Source organism: Caloenas nicobarica, chromosome 28 (genome assembly GCF_036013445.1).
Source record: "Caloenas nicobarica isolate bCalNic1 chromosome 28, bCalNic1.hap1, whole genome shotgun sequence".
In the NCBI taxonomy this organism is placed as follows: Eukaryota; Metazoa; Chordata; class Aves; order Columbiformes; family Columbidae; genus Caloenas; species Caloenas nicobarica.
Window position 1 is genome coordinate 3,595,925 of NC_088272.1, and position 19,127 is coordinate 3,615,051.

At 51.5% G+C, this 19,127-nt stretch overlaps 1 protein-coding gene across 1 annotated transcript; it reads right to left on the reverse strand.

The window, feature by feature from the left end:
• Positions 1 to 1,308: 1,308 nt before the first annotated feature.
• On the reverse strand, positions 1,309 to 18,517 carry LOC135999389 (olfactory receptor 14J1-like). The gene is made up of 3 exons (XM_065652945.1): positions 18,382 to 18,517; positions 1,831 to 1,919; positions 1,309 to 1,698 (listed from the first exon to the last, which is right to left on the reverse strand). Exons 1-3 carry the CDS (start codon positions 18,515 to 18,517, stop codon positions 1,309 to 1,311), a joined length of 615 nt encoding a protein of 204 aa, XP_065509017.1.
• Between the last annotated feature and the right edge of the window lie 610 nt (positions 18,518 to 19,127).

Genomic DNA, 19,127 nt, shown 5'->3' on the forward strand with positions numbered 1-19,127 from the left:
TGGGGTTTGTTCCTGGAGTCACACACAGAAATGTCAGGTTCTGTCAGGTTCTGTCATCTAAGCCAGCCTTGTGAACTCCTTATGCACCCAGGGATGTTAAGAGACAGAGTCTGTCCCTTTTAAACAGAGGCAGGATTCACAGTGTCTCTCAGGCCTCCTGTTGCCACTCCCAAAGGACGGGAGGCACCTCAGCCCTGTGGTGTGTCACCCTGCTCTGCACTCATCTGAGATGTCCCACGTCATGAGGAATGGACACGGGACCTCAGTTCAAGGAAGAAGATCCCAGTGGGTTGTTTCCCATGGGCTGTTACTCCCAATGTGAGTGACCTCGATGTTTGTCCCACAGGCCTTCCTGGCACTCCCAGGAATAGCTGATGGCATTTCTGCTCACTCGTGTTCATCTCACCTCATGTACATGATGTGCATGCCCATATCTCATCTGAACAATGCAAACATGGACTTCTGACCTACTCATTCAGGAACAAATTCTCAATCTGGTGTGACAGCCCAGTGCTGGAAAGGGAGGTTGTGAGGGGCCAGTCCATGACGATGCCCTGGGGCAGCTTCCGCGGGGTGTCCAGTGCACAGGGGCACAGCCCAGCCCCTGCTCTGCTGGTCCTGCAGGTCTCTGGCAGGAGGCCTGGCTGTGAGAGGACACTGCTGAGTGCCCAGCCCTGCACACACACACTGTGCAGCTGGACACTGGTGTTTGCATCTGCATGTCAATTCAGCATGTTCTACAGAGAAGCTTGGAAGAAGAGCTAAACCTTCAGGCCCTGACCATAGGAGATCACCCTTCTTTCTGGAAAGGCTGTTCTGCGGCCAGCTCTGTCACAGCAGTGCCCATGGCCTGTCCCTGCCTGCGCTCACAGGACTCACACACAGCAGGACGGTGACCAGGCTGCCAGAGCACTCAGGCCTTGCACCAACACAAGGGATGAGAAGGAGAGTGTGGGAGTGGAACGAGAACAGCTCTGGAAGGCCAAGCGCTGGTACTCCCTGGCAGGGCTGCCAGGCTGGACTCTTTTCCCCTCCTCCCATGCACACAGGAACTGTCCCTGCAGCCCCAAACAGGCCTTGCAGGAAGGATATAGTGAAAAACAAGTCACTACAGGAGACTTTGTATTGTTTAAATACACACAGATCATGGCTCCTCATTTACACAGCCAGTGGTTATAAAGAAAAGGAGACAGTGATTTAGAAAGGGGATGACAATATTGCGACAATTAAAAAAAACCTAATAAAACCAGAAAATACAGCTGACAGATTTGGCCTGTAATTAGTCACATTAGAACTAAAATGGGCAGTTTATTGCTTCAGAAATTGTCCAGTCACAAGTTTCCACAGGGCATTCTTGAGCTCCTGGTTCCTCATGCTGTAGATGAGGGGGTTCACTGCTGGAGGCACCACTGAGTACAGAACAGACAGCACCAGGTCCAGGGATGGGGAGGAGATGGAGGGGGGCTTCAGGTACGCAAATGAACCAGTGCTGATAATCAGGGAGACCACGGCCAGGTGAGGGAGGCACGTGGCAAAGGCTTTGTGCCGTCCCTGCTCAGAGGGGATCCTCAGCACGGCCCTCAAGATCTGCACATAGGACAGCACGATGAACACAAAACACCCAAATACTACTAAGACACTAACCACAGAAAGCCAAACTTCCCTGAGGTAGGCATCTGAGCAGGAGAGCTTGAGGATCTGGGGGATTTCACAGAAGAACTGGTCCAGGGCATTGCCCTTGCACAGTGGCAGTGAAAATGTATTGGCCATGTGCAGCAGAGCATTGAGAAACCCAGTGGCCCAGGCAGCTGCTGCCATGTGGACACAAGCTCTGCTGCCCAGGAGGGTCCCGTAGTGCAGGGGTTTGCAGATGGCAACGTAGCGGTCGTAGGACATGACGATGAGGAGAGAAAACTCTGCTGTAGCAGAGAAAAAACAAAAAAAGACCTGGGCAGCACATCCTGGATAGGAGATGGCCCTTGTGTCCCAGAGGGAATTGGCCATGGACTTCGGGACAATGGTGGAGATGGAGCCCATGTCGAGGAGGGCGAGGTTGAGCAGGAAGAAGTACATGGGGGTGTGGAGGTGCTGGTCACAGGCTATGGTGGTGATGATGAGGCCGTTGCCCAGGAGGGCAGCCAGGGAGATGCCCAGGAAGAGCCAGAAGTGCAAGAGCTGCAGCTCCCGTGTGTCTGTGAACGCCAGGAGGAGGAACTGGGCGATGGAGCTGCTGTTGGACATTTGCTGCCTGTGGGCATGAAGACCTGCGCAAGGAGGAAAAGACAGTGACGGTTTAGATGAGACTTCTCTGGGAAAAACCAAAGCCATTTCCCACAGACCCTCCCACAAAGAGACCCTTTTCTTTTTCCAGGAGAACGTCCCGGCTGCAGCCCTTGTCAGTGCTTGATGAGTGTGCAATGAAGAGCAGGGTCTCTGCCCAGGGTCTCTTGAGGAGTCAGCCTGACCCTGTGTGATGGGGTGGGGCCGGGGCCAGTCCTGGGGTTCAGCTTTGTCAGATGGAACCGCTCCTGCTGCAGAAGGGACTGTCAGCATCTGTACCCGCAGGGCTGAGAAACTGAGTTTGACAGGTTTGGCGTTTCTACAGCTCCTTCTCCTCTCACAGCCTGGGGAGTGTTGTTGGGTGTCAGAAACCCTCAGCATTTCTGCTGCACTCAGGGAGAACAGAGCGAGTCCTGCGAGACCAGAGGATGCCTGTGGGTCAGTGCAGAGTGAGGGCAGCTGCTCTGTCCCTCTGTCTTGCTCCAGCTGCCCTGGACTGACACCTTTCTGAGATGGAGGCTGATCACACTGCCATGTTACCCTGAAAAGCCACCAGGCACTGCTGAAAGCAGAGCGACCCACCTCAGACCTCGACATGTCTCACCGTTTTCTAAGGTCTCAGCACCCCACTTCTATCCTAGGACACACACGGCTCATTTCACAAACCAAACAGCATTTCTTCCATCATAGCATCTCTGCACTTCTGCATGGGGAATTCAGATAATGCTAACGTGCTACAGGACTGGTTTGCATCCTGGAGGGAAGCTCACAGCTTGGAAGCAAACCTCAAAGAGACAGCCAAGAGTGCTAATGATGCCATTTGATTCAGGCAGATTCAGCTCATTCCCCAGCCCCACACACTGCATTGCCCACAGCCCCACAGGGCAGAGGAAAGCTGGGACACGTGTTCCCGTGGACACAGCTGCAGGAAAGGACCCACAAGATCAGGCTGTGACTCTGCAGCTGAAACTCCCATCCCCAGAGAGCCTGACAGCAAGAACCAGATCACACCAACAGTGACCCAGAGCAGTGGAGCAAGAAGGAAACTGCGGTGAGGGTGGGTGTGAGAGAGGCCAGGGCAGAGGCAGCCGGGCACTCAGACAGCGTCACCCTTCCCCAGCTGTGCAGCCACCTCCCACACACCAGCATTGCCGGGCAGCTGCTCTCAGCCCCTGTGCTCTGCAGAGGGAACTGGAGCTCTGGCTGCACAGGAGCTGCTTCATGCCTTGGAGCCCCCGGCCCTGAGGGCAGAGGCTTTGCTGGGTGGGAGAGGAGGCGAGGGGGCTGCTCACAGGAGGCATCTGCACTGATGGGATCATACGGAGTTTTCTGTGTTCTCCCTCCCAGAACAATTCCAGGTTTAGTTTCCTCTCATTTCTGATCATTTCCCTGCTGTCTGTAGATTCTGCCCGTGGGAACTGTTTCCCTGTCCATGTCTCTTCCCTGTCAGTGCTCACAGACCATCCCACCCTCTGTTCCTTCAGCCTGGCTCTACAGATCCTGCCTGTTCACAGGGCACTGCCTGGGGGCATCTTCCTGTTTGCAGGTTGGAAAACAGGACAGGTCAGACTAAGGCTGACGGGTCCAGCAAAGGTGATGCAGGTGCTGTCCACAGGCAGAGCAGCAGCTGAAGGGATGTTCTGAGGCTTCTGGCAGACATACTGATCACTCAGAGTTGCAGTTCAGCAGTATCAGTGACTTGTTTAAGCATGAGAGCTCATTTTCTTTTTATACTTTCCTGCACCCCCCACCCCTTGGAAAAAGCAACTGAAAAGACAGGCTCAGGAAATCTCTTTATCTGTCTGCTAATCCTTGCATTGGTCTTCTCCTTGAGGCATCCACTTGCAAAAAATCCTGGGGGTGATCTGGAGCTGTGTCCAGCCCTGACCCACACAGCACCCCCTCAACAGCAGAAGCACCTTTCCTGCCTTGACACGGGTCGCTCCTTCCCCCCACAGCTTCTCCCCACAGCACCGTGGGGATCTCCCCGGGCAGGCTGAGCGCTGACCCTGGCAGGTGGCAGAGTCCCTGCCCCGGCACAGCCCTGGGGTGCAGGGACCCTGCTCTGCAGCACAGCCCTGGGCACCCTTGGCTGCACAACCGACTTCTCAAATTTCCCAAACTGCTGAACGAGATTAGCGTCCCTACAGATCCCACAGGCTGTGCCTGTGATACCATCAGGAGATGCCTCCAGGAGCTACAGCTGCATTGCCCTGCACCCAGAGACTTACCATGGCAAGGGCTGCAAAGATTTCTCCTCCAGTGAGCTCTCAGTCATCCTCCCAGTCCTGACCACCTTTCATCTCTCTCTGCCTTGCTCGTCTCCCTGAGATCCCCAGGCAGAGCCCTCAGCCCTGCTGCGCTTTGCAGAGGAGCTGCTCCTGGGCAGAGCTGTCTCTCTGCAGCGCTGCCGCTTGCCATGAGCTCCCTGTGTCCCAGGAGCCCAGCCCAGCTCAGCAGCACAGGAGCAGTCCAAGGCGCTTTAATGACCCCTCTGGTGGGTTTGCTGCTGAGTCCGTGGACCTCAGACCCTGGAGGAAGTTGAATAAAACCTCTGAAGAAGCCCAAGTCAGATTCAAACGCCAAAGTTTCTTGTAATGTTAATGGGTCCCACTGAGGAACACTACTGAGGAACTGACCCCAGGGTCTGGTTAGAGAAGAAAACTGGAGGCAGAGATGACAGGTCAGGAAAAGCAAGGTGAAGGTGTCTCTGATGCTGAGTAAACCTGGATGTGTTTCATTAACCAAAGGGCCAAGCCCTGACCCCCAGCCCTGGGAAGGCAGATCCTGTCCCTCACACGTTGCCCAGGGCCCTTCCTGGGACAGTGCGATGTGGGGCTGTGCAAGGCCAAGGGCAGGACTATGGTCCCACACCTCCCAGGTTCCTGGCTGGGGACAAGGAGGCCATGAGGCCCCTGTGCTGTAAGGACAAGGTGTCTCCTCACGGGCATCAGAGCTGGAGACAACAGCCACAGCCAAGGGGAGAAGAAGCTCCAGCTGTTAGTGTTTACATGCAGATGGTTTATCCTGATGAGGGCGTCTATCCCAAGATAACATCATGAGGAGTTACAGGACACTACGAATACCACCTGCAGGAGAAACTTTGCGGTCTTGGGGGGCTAGTGCTCGTAATGCCAGAGGTCTGGACATAGAGGGGAAGTTTCCCTTCATGTGGGAGAACATCAGGAATGTGTGGAGCTCTGCCTGGGGACAGAGAATATCAGCTGAAAGTTGAGGACTCAGCATGAAAGGGCAGAACAACATGGGCAGTGTTGTGGTGACTGCACATCAGCTACTGACTCACTGATGAGGAAGAGGAATTAGATGAGGCCTCCTTCAGACAAAGGAAAGAAGCCTCATGTTTCCAGGCAGTGTCCTCATGGCAAACCTAAGATATCCCAATAGCTGCAAGGTACCAGCCATCCAGGAGGGGTTTGGAGCTCATGGACAACATCTTCCTGACACGAGTAACTGAGGAGTCAGTGAGGTGAGGTGCCCTGTGGGACTTCACACTTACAAACCAGAAAGGGTTGGTCAGGGATGGAACAGTCAGAGGTTGGAAAGTGGAGTTGAGGCTCCTGGAAGATGATAGCAAGGCAAAGAGCAGGATTTCAGGAGAGCAGGCTTTGGCCTGCTGAGGGATCTGCTTGGGTCCTATGGGATATGACCTTGGTGTTTGCAGCGATTTTTCTCTCACGTTTCCTCCCTGCTCTCTCCCACCTGCTGTTGTGCAGCGTTTTTTACCCTTTCTCAAATACAATATCACAGAGGTGCTGCCAACATCCCTGAGTGGCTCAGATTTGGCAAGGAGTGGGTCCATCTTGGAGCCAGCTCATATCGGCTCTGTCTGACATCAAACTCCTGTTGTCTTCTCAGAGAGGTGACAACTGTAGCACACCCACACTCACCCCAGTTCCAAGACTTTGCCATGTAAACCCAGTACAGGGTGATAACGTGTTGGGTGTTACAAACTACTTGATCATGGGGAAGAAATGGAAAAGATCTTCTGTTAGTAACCTGAGGAAGTCACAAGTCAATGAGCAGGTTCCTATGGGGAACTGTCATTGCCCTGACATTCACTGGCCAGGCAAAGCAGTGGGTATCAACAGTCCAGAAGATCTTGGGCCGACTGCTTAACGTGGCTGCCTGGTGGGACAACAAGGGTGATGCTCACCTGGATCTGGAACTGGGAAACAAAGAAGAGCTGGTGAGGGATGTGAACATCAGTGTCCACCTTGGCTGTGGTGACCAGGCAACAGTGGGATTCCAGGCACCAGAGGGGAGGGAGGAAGGCCAGCAGCAGAACACAGGCTGGTGGGCTCCAGAGGAGAAGACTTTGACATACTGAGGGACAGCGGCCAATAAAGGTGGTGACATGGAAGTCTGTCTGATGGGTGAAGGAGCTCAGGAAATCTGAGAAGCCTTGCAGGACAGCCTTGTGCTCCAGAGGAGTGTGATTCCTCTTGAGCTGTCCTGGCCTGTCTCCTCACTCAAGTGGTGCCTCAGGCACCCACTTTCCTACACATATTGTTTTGTCTTCATCAGAAAATGCTCCAGATCAATAAGATACCACCTCTTTGGGAAACGGGGAGGAGGGAGAGGGGCAAAGACAATAGAGGAAATACTGATTTATTCTTCTTTATTATGGAAATGCTCTCTATTTGGCTATTCCTGAAGTCTCCCTAATCATCCAGACCAGACTTGAAGCCTTTAGGAAAAGGATGCACAGAGCCTTGGCTTGTAAGGGCATTTTGGATGTTAATGAGCCCTCTGCTGCCGTGATCCTGAACTGCAGCTGCTGAAAGAAGGGACAAACCTCTGATGAAGTGAAAGGCAGAAGTGGAACTCAAGTTTCTGAGGGTGCTTGGAACCCCATGAAGGGCCATCACTGACGCAGCTGTGAAGGAAACAACCAGTCGAGGTCCCTGTCCCTGGAGGCTGGTGAAGCAAAGACTTGGAGACACTGGTTACAGGTGGTGAGGGCAATGTGGAGGTGGCTCTGATGCCCTGTCTGCCCTTGATGCTTGTTTATCACCAGAATGGATGAGCCCTGAACCCTGGGACCTGGTAGATTTTTCTCAAATGTTTTTCAAGGCTTTTTGTGTGGTCAGTGTGAGTGTTTTGTGTTTTGGGGGTGGGTTTTATGTCAAGTGCTGTTGCTTTAGCTGCAAGGCTCTGGTTTTCTGTGGAGTTGGAAATGCCTGTGAGTTCTTCACAACTCATCAATCTTCTTTTATACCCCTGGCAATGGTCACCAATCACCTCAATGTCCCAGTCTCAAACTTGCTTGAATCCTCTATTTGGATCCATATCCCATCACTCCAGGATGTTCATGCATCCACCAGGTTCATGGATATTTCCTGAGGTCCATCCAGGACTGGGCAGTGTAAGAGAGGAGCAGAGCAGGGAAACCTCATTGGGCATGCCTGAGCACAGCCACTCCCAGCAGCAGCCATTCCCCATCTCCCAGGCACAGCCATGCCCACAAGATGGAAATGTCACTGCCATATATGATTAGCCCAAGAGAGGCCTTTCTTCCTTCCTTCCATATTCCCAGGAAAGTCTTGCTCCTATTCCTCCTCCACCTGCAGACAACAACTGCTTTCCATTCCTGGGCTCAGCCATGGCTGTAAGGGTTCACTAAAGCCATCAGCCATCTCATTGCTTCTCCCTGACATGCCCTGACCCTCTCCCACACCTACACATGGCCAATCTCTGCTGCTCAGGGCCTCCCGCTCTTCAGAAGAGGCCTTGAGCTCTTTGGTTCTTCCTGGTGCTTATTATAAACTTCCTTGCTCTCCCCAGAGTTCATGGTGAGCTTTCTTGTCCATAAGAGCCCCTTTATGACCATGGCTTACTAAATGGGTGTCTTTTTATGATCATTTGTGCAGAAAGGGTAGTCACAGGAAGCACCCAATATGTCAAAACTGATGCTGAGTGAACTGCCATGAAGACCTGATGAGTTACCCCTGTGTCTCTCCTGGAAGGAGTCTGTCCCGAGAAGGGGATCCAGCTTCTGCCACTCTCTGCAGAGGCACATGAGCAGTGTCCGTGCACCTGGGGACACAAAGGGTGACTTTTGCCAAACCAGCCTTCATCTGAACCACTTAGATGTGTACTTGTGGATGAGGTATGGTCTTATAGTGCAAATACCTATTTAATTGTCATTGGAGAGGCTACCACAGACGCAGAGTACTATGTTACAGATATTTAAATGTAAGCATGTTAAACTTTTTTTTTTTTCTTTAAAAACTGACATTCCTAGACAAAGTACACAAACACTTGAAGGATTATTCATGCCTTTTACACATGACTATCCACAGAAGGCCCACCAACTTTGCATCTCAAGAAACTGGATGGGAGAGTTGAAGGGAAGGATGGTTTGGGCTCTGTCCTGGGACCTGGGAAACTGAAACGTGCTCCCATCCCCCCAGCACCCTGCCCTCCTAGTGAGGGCTGTGAGACATTCTGCCAGCGAGGTCTGAACTCACAGGCATGACAAGTATCTTATGTCTAACTGCAGCCAATGGTGTCCCGCCAGCTAAAGATTTGAGCTTCTGTCCCTGGAATTATTTAAAAGATGTGGAGATGTGGCACTTAGGGATATGGTTTAGTGGTGGCCTTGGCAGTGTTTGATTTATGGTTGGACTCCATGTTCTTAAGGGTCTTTTCCAGCCTAAATGATTCTATGATGCCATGATTCTATGATTTGGGGTGAAACCATTTCAATTCCCATCACCTCCAACTCCCCTTGAGTGCGGCTGTTGCTTTGCACAGCTCTCCTGGCTATCCAGGCAGGTTGGGCACTGGTTTGGTGCCTACATTGGAAGTTTTACCCTTCCTGGGGTAAAAGACTGTTCAGGAAAGACTGTTGTAGAGATTTGGGTCACAGGGGTTTGAAGCAATCCTTCCAAAACCTGAGCAGGCTGAGCTTTGGAGCCCAGGAAAAATCGAGATGCTCTGAAGGATGTTTTAGAACAGTGGTACTACCACTAATAACAGTAACAGGGAACTCCTTATTCTCACTGATGATGATGATTAACTAAAAGTCTTTAGTTTCATTCCTAACAGTCATTCTTGCTTTTCAAAACATCTACTACACCTCAGTAGTTGTCTTGAGAGAAGTTCTTAAAACAATGCTTTTTCTCTCTTTTTTTTTTCTATTGTATAAAGAGTACACCTCTTGGACAGAATTACCCCCAAATCATGCTTCTTTCATAACTTTTCTCCTTTTTTTTCCCTGGTGTGAGGTGGAGGTGGCATAGGAGAACAGTTTCTTTTTGAGACAAAGAAGGCCAAGGAACCGATCCCAGGTCAGCAAGAAGGCACAAAGGAGCCAGAATCTTTATGTAGTGTGCACTGACACAACATTGTTACCTGCATTTCCATTCTCAAAAGTCCCAACTGTGCAGCAGACTCTGGACTTCTGAGCTCCTTCATCTGCCCTGCGTGACACCATGTAAAATGGAACTACCCCAGTCAAATGGCTGGTTTTGATTCTCTTCACAGCCTGAAGCACCACATGGGTCATGAGACAAGCCAGGATGCACAAAAAAACCCTCACATACTCTTCACTTAAAGTTCAGGTGTTCAATGGCATCTCAGGAGACAAGACATGCTGATTCCTGGGTTCAAGGAGCTTGTCAAGTGCTTCGTCATCATGTCTGTAATGGTGGCTTTGATATCTGTCTGATGTACAGGCTCTGTACATGGATGCTGACACCTCTTGAGCAACCTGCTCTGAAAGGGTTAACAAGTTGGGCATGAGTATAGCAAAAAAGAAGAACTTGGGTTTGGGCAAATGAAAAGGGTGCAGAAGTTGTTGTCAGGCCTGTTTGGGTACTTTTAAAGCAGCCCTGCACCTCATGTGATGTATTTCTGTGATCAGATGGAACCTGAGAGATTTCTCTAAATTGAAAATATGAGGAGGAAGGAAGGACAGCATCATTCAGGCTGGATGGGATCTCAGGAGGTGTCTTGACCAACCTCCTGCTCAAAGCAGGGTCAGACCAGACTACTCAGGGTTTTATCCTACCTTATACAGAAGAATACTGCACGGGATGATGCTGAATGCCTTGCTGACTTCAGGTAATGGACCATCAATGTTCTCCCTGCATCCAGCAACACAGTCCTTTCCTCACAGAAAGCAAAGAGGATGGACAGGGACAACCTGCCCTGGGTAAACCCCGTCACCTTCTCTTTCAGACACCCAGAAATGGGGTCAGGGTGGACATGCTCTGGGACACAGCCTTTAGTTACCCTGCTCACTGTCCTGGTTTTATCAGAAACAAGTTTCTCTTTTAGTGAATTTCCCTGTCATCTAAAGTCTTCTTACTAACTGCAGGTTTCCTGAAAGTTAGATACATATTTTGGTAGACATAGCAATGGAATGCAAGGTCATTGATAATGATGCATCTCGCGAGATGTGCAAGCAGGAGGTGAACTGAAAATTGACCAACTAAAGTATTCGACCCCATTAACGTCATACTTCATATAAAAGTGGGGGATCACGAGGATCTCGTCCCTGTTTTCCTTATGGCCAGCATTGGGAGAGGACCTTGCGAGTTGTCCCTGCAAACTGAGGGCTAGTGGCAGACTGAATCCAGCTCCGGTTGGCTGCAGTGTCCAGCCCAGGACTTCGGGTGCCGGCCCCACATCTGCCGGAGCAGTTGCCGGGACTTTCAAGATTGGTTTTGTATATTTTGTATTATTTTCTCTATTTCATATTAGTAGCATTAGTAAAACATTTTTAATTTTTCCAACTCTCTTGTCTCTGTCCTTCTTCCTCCTCCCAATTGCCTGTCCTTAGTGGGATGAGGGGAGAGGGAGGGGCTGAAGGGGGAAGGGGTGGAAGAGGGAGTTAACAATACATCTGCCATGGTTTTATTTTCACCCCACAAGCAAACCACAGCACTCAACCATTGGCCATTTAGAAAAGTGCACACGATGTGTGAGAGCTGCCAGTGGTCAGGGAGTCCCCCCAGTCTCCATGAGCTTTCAAAGATGGTGGAGAGTGGCCTCACTGTGACATGGTCCTGCTGTCTCAGCTCCTGGGATGCTGCCCCTCCTGTCCCATAGACTGGAAAGGATTGTGTTAGTTCCAGGGACCCCTGACTTGATCCCCATCCACTGCTGGTTCTTCTGCCTCCAGTGACAGAGGCCTGGGAGACCTTGCTGGTGAAGATGGAGTACAAGAGACACAGAGAATATCACTTCTTTCCATTATTAAATCAATGAGTGGCCACAAGGTGTCTTTGTTTCTCCTTTCCTGAACTAGGAACAGCTCATTATGAGGCCCTTGAATTGCCTTACAGGTCTAGACTGAGTTTTGCTCTGGCCTGTTGCTGTGCTTGGAGGCTGCTGTCCTTGCAGACCAGATGAACTAACTTCTGCCACCCTGCCTTGGCAGTTTATTCCATCCGTGTCACAGCTCTGTCTGCAACACTGACAGCTCCAGCTCAGCCAGTCAGGTCCCTGGCTGAGGACATTGCCTCACATCTGGGCTGAACCACCCCAGCTGTGGCACCAGGAAACCTCTGAGTCGCCCCATGGAAACCTGGCACCAAGTGTCCAAGAGCCCATGTGTGCAAAGGCTTTGCTTCAGAGCACAGACATGACATGGCCAGAAGATTGCTGAATGTCTCTCTAGATCTAGGAGTATAAACCCAGAATATAATGCCTAAATTCATTCCGGTGAACATACTCCTCCCCCAGTTTGCAGAAATTAGATCCTTTGCTGTAACCTTTCTGGTGTTCTGTCTAATAATGGGACAAGAAAAGCTGATTCTCCTACCGATTTATTTTCTAATAGGAAGAATACAATGCTGGCAAGAAGTGCCTCTGCAGAGGAGAGAGAATCAACTTCACTGATTACTTTAGGTTGTTTCAAAGGATGTGCCCCCGGAGCCCAGGGACACATGGAGGGAGACCAGAGGGGACAGAGGAAGGGGCATCATGGGCTGCTCCTGTGCTGCTGAGCTGGGCTGGGCTCCTGGGACAGAGGGAGCTCATGGCAAGCGGCAGCGCTGCAGAGAGACAGCTCTGCCCAGGAGCAGCTCCTCTGCAAAGCACAGCAGGGCTGAGGGCTCTGCCTGCAGCACCGAGGACAGAGGAGCCAGGCACAGAGAGGGAAACGCAGTCTGGGGTGGTGAGATGGCTGAGAGATCACTGGGGGAGAAATCTTCACAGTCCTTAACACAGTAAGTCTCTGGGTGCAGGGTGGTGCAGATGAGGATCCTGCAATTATCTCCCAGAGCTGGCAGATCCCATGGCTGGAGTGGAGGAGAAGGATCTGTTCCTTAGCATGGACAGGGCACGACAGCTGCCATCTCCCAGCTGCAGGGTGCCCAGGGCTGTCCTGCAGAGCAGGGTCCCTGCACCCCAGGGCTGTGCCAGGGCAGGGACTCTGCCGCCTGCCAGGGTCAGCGCTCAGCCTGCCCAGGGAGATCCCAACAACACTGAGGGGAGAAGCTGTGGGGGGAAGGAGCGACCCCCAGCAGGGCAGGGTCATTCTGCCTCTGGGTTCTCCGTGGGTCAGGGCTGCTCTTCCAATAGGAAGTTTCAAGGAGAAGATCTATACAGGTATTACTACAAAGATCAGGTGCTTTCCCGAGTCTGTCCTTTCGGTTTCCTATTCCAAGACTTGGGGAGTGGGGGGATGGAGGAAAGGATAAATGCAAAAGGAGCTCTCGAGTTGTAAGCAGTCACTGAGACTCCTGAACTGCAACTCAGAGTCATCAGTACCTCTGCCAGAAGCCTTATAACATCCCTTCACCACCCCTCTGCCTATGGACAGCAGCAGCATCACCTTGGCTGGACACATCTGCCTTAGATGGACCTGTCCTTTTTTGCAGCCTGCAAACCTCTGCTCTCAGCAGTGCCTGGTGGCTTTTCAGGGTAACATGGCAGTGTGATCAACCTCCATCTCAGAAAGGTGCCAGCCCAGGGCAGCTGGAGCAAGACAGAGGGACAGAGCAGCTGCCCTCACTCTGCACTGACCCACAGGCATCCTCTGGTCTCGCAGGACTCGCTCTGTTCTCCCTGAGTGCAGCAGAAATGCTGAGGGTTTCTGACACCCAACAACACTCTCCAGGGGAGTTGCAGGAAGCTGCAAAAAACCAAGCCTCTCAAACTGCCTTGTTCCGTCCTGGTTCATTATCACTAGGAGAGCAGATGCTGACAGTCCCTTCTGCACCAGGAGCGGGTCCATCTGACACAGCTGAACCCCAGGTCTGTCCCCTGCCCCCCGTTCCATGACCTCTGCTGCAGAGCAGGGCTGACTCCTGGGCAGCCAGCGGGCACAGGCCCTGCTCCTCACGGCACCTCCAGCCAGCACCACCCAGGGCTCAGCCACGGACCCGAAGGAAGGTCTGGAAAAGGACACGGGGGTGTGGAGCAGGGGGAAGGCATATGTGAAATGGCTTTGGTTTTTCTCAGAGAAGTCTCATCTAAACTGTCACTGTCTTTTCCTCCTTGCGCAGGTCCTCATGCCCACAGGCAGCAAATGTCCAACAGCAGCTCCATCACCCAGTTCCTCCTCCTGGCGTTCACAGACACACGGGAGCTGCAGCTCTTGCACTTCTGGCTCTTCCTGGGCATCTACCTGGCTGCCCTCCTGGGCAACGGCCTCATCATCACCACCATAGCCTGTGACCAGCACCTCCACACCCCCATGTACTTCTTCCTGCTCAACCTCGCCTTCATCGACCTGGGCTGCATCTCCAGCATTGTCCCCAAATCCATGGCAAATTCTTTATGGGACACCAGGGTCGTCTCATATGTAGGATGTGCTGCACAGATGTTTCTGTTTCTCTTTTTCATTTCAGCAGAATATTTTCTTCTCACCATCATGTCGTACGACCGCTACGTTGCCATCTGCAAACCCCTGCACTATGGGACCCTCCTGGGCAGCAGAGCTTGTGTCCACATGGCAGCAGCTGCCTGGGCCACTGGGTTTCTCCATGCTCTGCTGCACACGGCCAATACATTTTCACTGCCACTGTGCAAGGGCAATGCCCTGCACCAGTTCTTCTGTGAAATCCCACAGTTCCTCAAGCTCTCCTGCTCAGACAGCTCCGTCAGGGAACTTGGGCTTATTGTGGTTAGTGCCTGTTTAGTTTTCATGTGTTTTGTGTTCATCATACTGTCCTATTTGCAGATCTTCAGGGCTGTGCTGAGGATCCCCTCTGAGCAGGGACGGCACAAAGCCTTTTCCACGTGCCTCCCTCACCTGGCCGTGGTCTCCCTCTATGTCACCACTGCCTTGTTTTCCTACCTGAAGCCCCACTCCATCTCCTCTCCTTCCCTGGACCTGGTGGTGTCTGTTCTGTACTCAGTGGTGCCTCCAGCAGTGAACCCCCTCATCTACAGCATGAGGAACCAGGAGCTCAAGGATGCCCTGTGGAAACTCATATCTAAGTGTTTTCTGAAGCAATAAACTGCTCATCTAATTCTACATAGCAGTTTTAATGTAACTAGTTAGAGGTCCAGCCTCTCATCTGTATTTTCTCTTGTTATTAGCCTTTTTTTAAATTGTGATAACATTTTCATCCCCTTTCTAATTCACTGTCTGCTTTTCTTTTATAACCCCTGGCTGTGTAAATGAGGAGCCATGATCTGTGTGTATTTAAACAAAATAAAGCATCCTGTAGTGACTTGTTTTTCAATATTTATCCTTCCTGCAAGGCCTGTTTGGAGCTGCAGGGACAGTTCCTGTGTGCATGGGAGGAGGGGAAAAGAGTCCAGCCTGGCAGCCCTGCCAGGGAGCACCAGCGCTTGGCCTTCCAGAGCTGTTCTCGTTCCACTCCCACACTCTCCTTCTCATCCCTTGTGTTGGTGCAAGGCCTGAGTGCTCTGGCAGCCTGGTCACCGTCCTGCTGTGTGTCAGTCCTGTGAGCGCAGGCAGGGACAGGCAATGGGCACTGCTGTGACAGAGCTGGCCGCAGAACAGCCTTTCCAGAAAGAAGGGTGATCTCCTATGGGCAGGGCCTGAAGGTTTAGCTCTTCTTCCAAGCTTCTCTGTAGAACATGCTGAATTGACATGCAGATGCAAACAGCAGGGTACAGCTGCACAGTGTGTGTGTGCAGGGCTGGGCACACAGCAGTGTCCTCTCACAGCCAGGCCTCCTGCCAGAGACCTGCAGGACCAGCAGAGCAGGGGCTGGGCTGTGCCATGTGCACTGGACACCCCTTGAGAAGAAGTCTCAGGACATCATCATGGACTGGCCCCTCACAACCTTCCTTTCCAGCCCTGGCCTCTCTCCCCAGCTCACAGAGGTTGCTCTTCCCTCCTTGGTGGGACACTGAGTGAGTAGCTCAGCAGTCCATGTTGGCTTTGTACAGATGAGATGTAGGCACACACATCATGTACGTGAGGTGACACGCACGTGAGTGATCACAAACACCATCAATTATTCCTTGTTTTTCCACTAAGGTCTGTGGCACAGACAAGGTCTTGAGGTCACTTGATGTTGGGAGGAACATCCCATGGGAAATCACCTGAATGCAGCACTGCGATCTTCTTCCTTGAACTGAGGTCCCCGTGTCCATTCCTCATGACATGGCACTTCTCAGATGAGTGCAGAGCAGGGTGACACACCACAGGGCTGAGGTGCCTCCCGTCCCTTTGGAGTGGCAACAGGAGGCCAGAAACCCACTGTGACTCCTGCCTCTGTGAGTAGAAGAGACAGACTCTGTCTCTGATCATCCCTGGGTGCATAAGCAGTCCTGAGACCAGCTCAGACGTGGATGCCTGATGGAACCCTGGCATTTCTGTGTGTGACTCCAGGAACAAGCCTCAGTGGCTGAGTGAGATTCATCTCAGCTGCCTGGGACAGGCTCATTGCAAGTGCTCCTGTCTGCTACATCACCCTTGCCCATGATTCTGGACTGTGCTTTCAAAAGTGACAGCAGAAACACGGGAGTTCTGAGGTCCTTGGGAAAGGAAGATGTCAAACCCATCTTGAAGAAGGACAAGAAGGAGAATTTCAATAATTAGAGGCTGGTAAGCCTTCTTCCATCCCTGGGAATGGGATAGGCTGGATCTTCCTGCACCAATCTGCAGGCACCTGAAGGACAAGGAAGGGATTGCTGAACCGAAATGAGCAGAAAACCCAATGAGTCCCAAGAAATGCTCTGAACCCATTCCAGAGCTTTAGACCCCCGGGAAAGAGCTCAGTGACAGTGCAGCCCATGCAGTTGCATCTGCGTCCCTCACGGAGCAGCACAACCAGCGTGGAGTCACCCCATGGTCCTGCAGCCAACCTGCTCTGTGGAGCATCAGTGCCAGGTTGGGGCCCTGTGGGGAGCACAGGGAAGGGGCCAGGAGCACCAGACCAGATCAGAGGAGGGATGGGGGGAGATCACACAGGAGCTGACCGGGGCTGGAAATTGCCTTGGAGAGAAAAATGCTGGTGTTCAGCTGCCCCAAGATAATACCCAGAGTTCAGGGTGCAGGCCAGAGGTCCTTGCTGTCCTGGTGCTTCACCAGGCCCGGGAAGCAGCTGGAGAAGGATCGCTGTCCCCCACTTGCCATCTTTTAGTGCATCATCGCTCGTGAAGGGTGGCATGGAAAGCAAGTCTGGGACTCTGTTTCAGGATTTGCACCGAAGAAAGTATTCACCCAGAAGACACATCATTTTGCTCTGGTACTTCAGTCCTGGTGCTCATCACATGTCCTTAAGACAAACTTATGCACCCCTCTTGTCAACCTTACCCCAAAAGTCACCCCTAGACAAGGCTCCTGAGCTGGGGCCGAGCTGGAGAACTGGGGTCCAGCTGTGACCAGAGGAAGGACAAGGCCTGTCCTGGGTCCTCTAAAGGGCCGGCAGCCTCTGTGATCTCCACCAGAAAAGGCAGCATGCAGGAAACTGTAGACCATCCCCATGCCCATTGGAGGCCCTTAGGAAGAGTTTCTCTCTCCAAATATCCAGCCCAGCTTGTTGCTGCATGAACAACCAGGAGAAACTGCCCCAGGACCCTCATTCCAGACCCCATCTCCTCCACCCCATACAGGCAGTGCTCTCCCCCTTGTCACTGAGGTGGTTCCAGGGACCCAAGAGACACCTGTGGGGAGGAGATGTTGGGTAGTACAGTGTCCTTCAGTGCTCCTCATGGTACCTCCTGCTGGGCTTTGTGCCGCTGGTCACAACCCTCTGAGCCTGGCTGTTCAGTCAGTTCTCAGTGGTGCTAAACAGGAATATGCCCATGAGCACATTGGGCTGCACTGGGAGGAGCGTGGCCACCCAGCCAAGGGCAGTTATTGTCCATCTTGACTCCGCACTGGTGTGGTCACATCTGGAGCGGGGTGTCCCAGTGGGAGGTTCCCCACTCTGGAGGAACGGGGAGGAGCTGTCGTGTGGCCAGAGACAGTCTGGGTCATGTGTGGAGATGTTGAGAGACCCAAACTTCTTTAACCTGGTGAAGTGGAGGCTGAGGAAACGTGCTGTTTTTACTGAGATTGAGTTAATTTTCTTCATGCATTTTGAATCTCTCTCCTTCATAGCTACTACAGTCTTTTGTTTAGATTTGCTATGAGAATAATAACACTGTTTCCTCCCTGGGTTAGAGTTAATTTTTTCTTTTAGCAACTTTACAGTGTTTCCCATTTGGTATGAAAGGAATGTCAGAACTCACTGATATCTTGGCTGTTGTCAGGGAAACCAAGGACTTCTTTGGCCATCCAGCTGCAGATGCAAATTGGCAGGAGGGGACACAGACAGGACAGCACCTGGATTACATGCAGGCTGATCAATGAAATATTCCCTGTGATTAGCGTCATGCTCAGTATAAAGCCGGAGCTGGCTTTTAGGGCTTGTTACATCCGTTATTTTGGGTTTTCCAGCTGGTTTGGTTAGTTCCATTCAGAAGTTTCATTCTGTCAGGAGTTGGATGTCAGTTCGGCCTTTTGCTGTTCTGCCATTTTGCACTTAGCCCTTGGGCCTTTCTGCCTGTTGCCTTTTTGCTCTCTCTTGCTGGGATCAGCTGTTCAGGACCAAGGTGCTCCCTTCTGCAGGACTGGCTGTTCCGTGTGACTGGAGTTACATGAGGGATTGCACGGAGTATGTTTTCTTAATTTAATTTATCTATTTCTATTTAATTTACCTTGACTATTAGTGAAACCAAGGACTTCTTTGGAGTCCAGCTGCAGGTGCAAATTGGTAGGAGGGGGCACAGACAGGACAGCACCTTGATTGACACCCAGGTCAATCAACGAGCTATTCTCTACCATTAGCATCATGCTCGGTATAAAGCTGGAGATGCCTTTCCCAGCTAGTTCATTTCAGTTTTCCGGCTACTATGGTTAGCTCTGTTGGGATTGCACTGAGTAGCGTATATTTTACTTTATGCATATTTTAGTATAAGTATATTATTAGTAGTAGTGTATTATTTTTATTATTTTTATTATTTTTATTGTCTTATTATTTTTTTTCTCTAAACCCACAAGTTTCTCCCTTCCCTTTCAGTTCTCTCCCTTATCCCACTTGGGGACTGGGAGCAGGATGTGAGCAGCTACATGGTCTTAGTTGGTGGCTGCGGTAAAACCATGACAAGAAAGAGTAGTAGTAGCTTCAGAAATCTTGAAAATCACTTTCTGAGATGATGGCACGCTTGTTTGTTTTTTTTTTTTTTTGCTAGAGGGAAACAGCATGAGAAAGGAAAACCATCAGAAACTGCAGCTCTGGAGGTCCAGAGTGGATCTCAGGACAAAGAAATGTCATTTTGAGCACAGTGCTAAGGTCATTCAGAAGGACGCTGTATCAGCCATGACTTTGTGTTTCAAGGAACAGCTGGTGGGGATGGAGAGACAGCAGCACAGGTGGGGACACATTGGGGTGAGAACAAGGTGG

What these genes read in the sequence shown, in the direction of transcription:
- LOC135999389 (XM_065652945.1), bottom strand. Translation starts at nt 18,517, where the DNA reads ATGATGCTAATGGTAGAGAATAGCTCGTTGATTGACCTGGGTGTCAAT. An exon ending in TGGTTTCACTAATAGTCAAG is followed by an intron (nt 1,920 to 18,381) that starts GTAAATTAAATA and finishes TCTCTGCTACAG; the next exon opens with CAGAGTTTTCTCTCCTCATC. An exon ending in GGACCCTCCTGGGCAGCAGA is followed by an intron (nt 1,699 to 1,830) that starts GCTTGTGTCCAC and finishes GAAATCCCCCAG; the next exon opens with ATCCTCAAGCTCTCCTGCTC.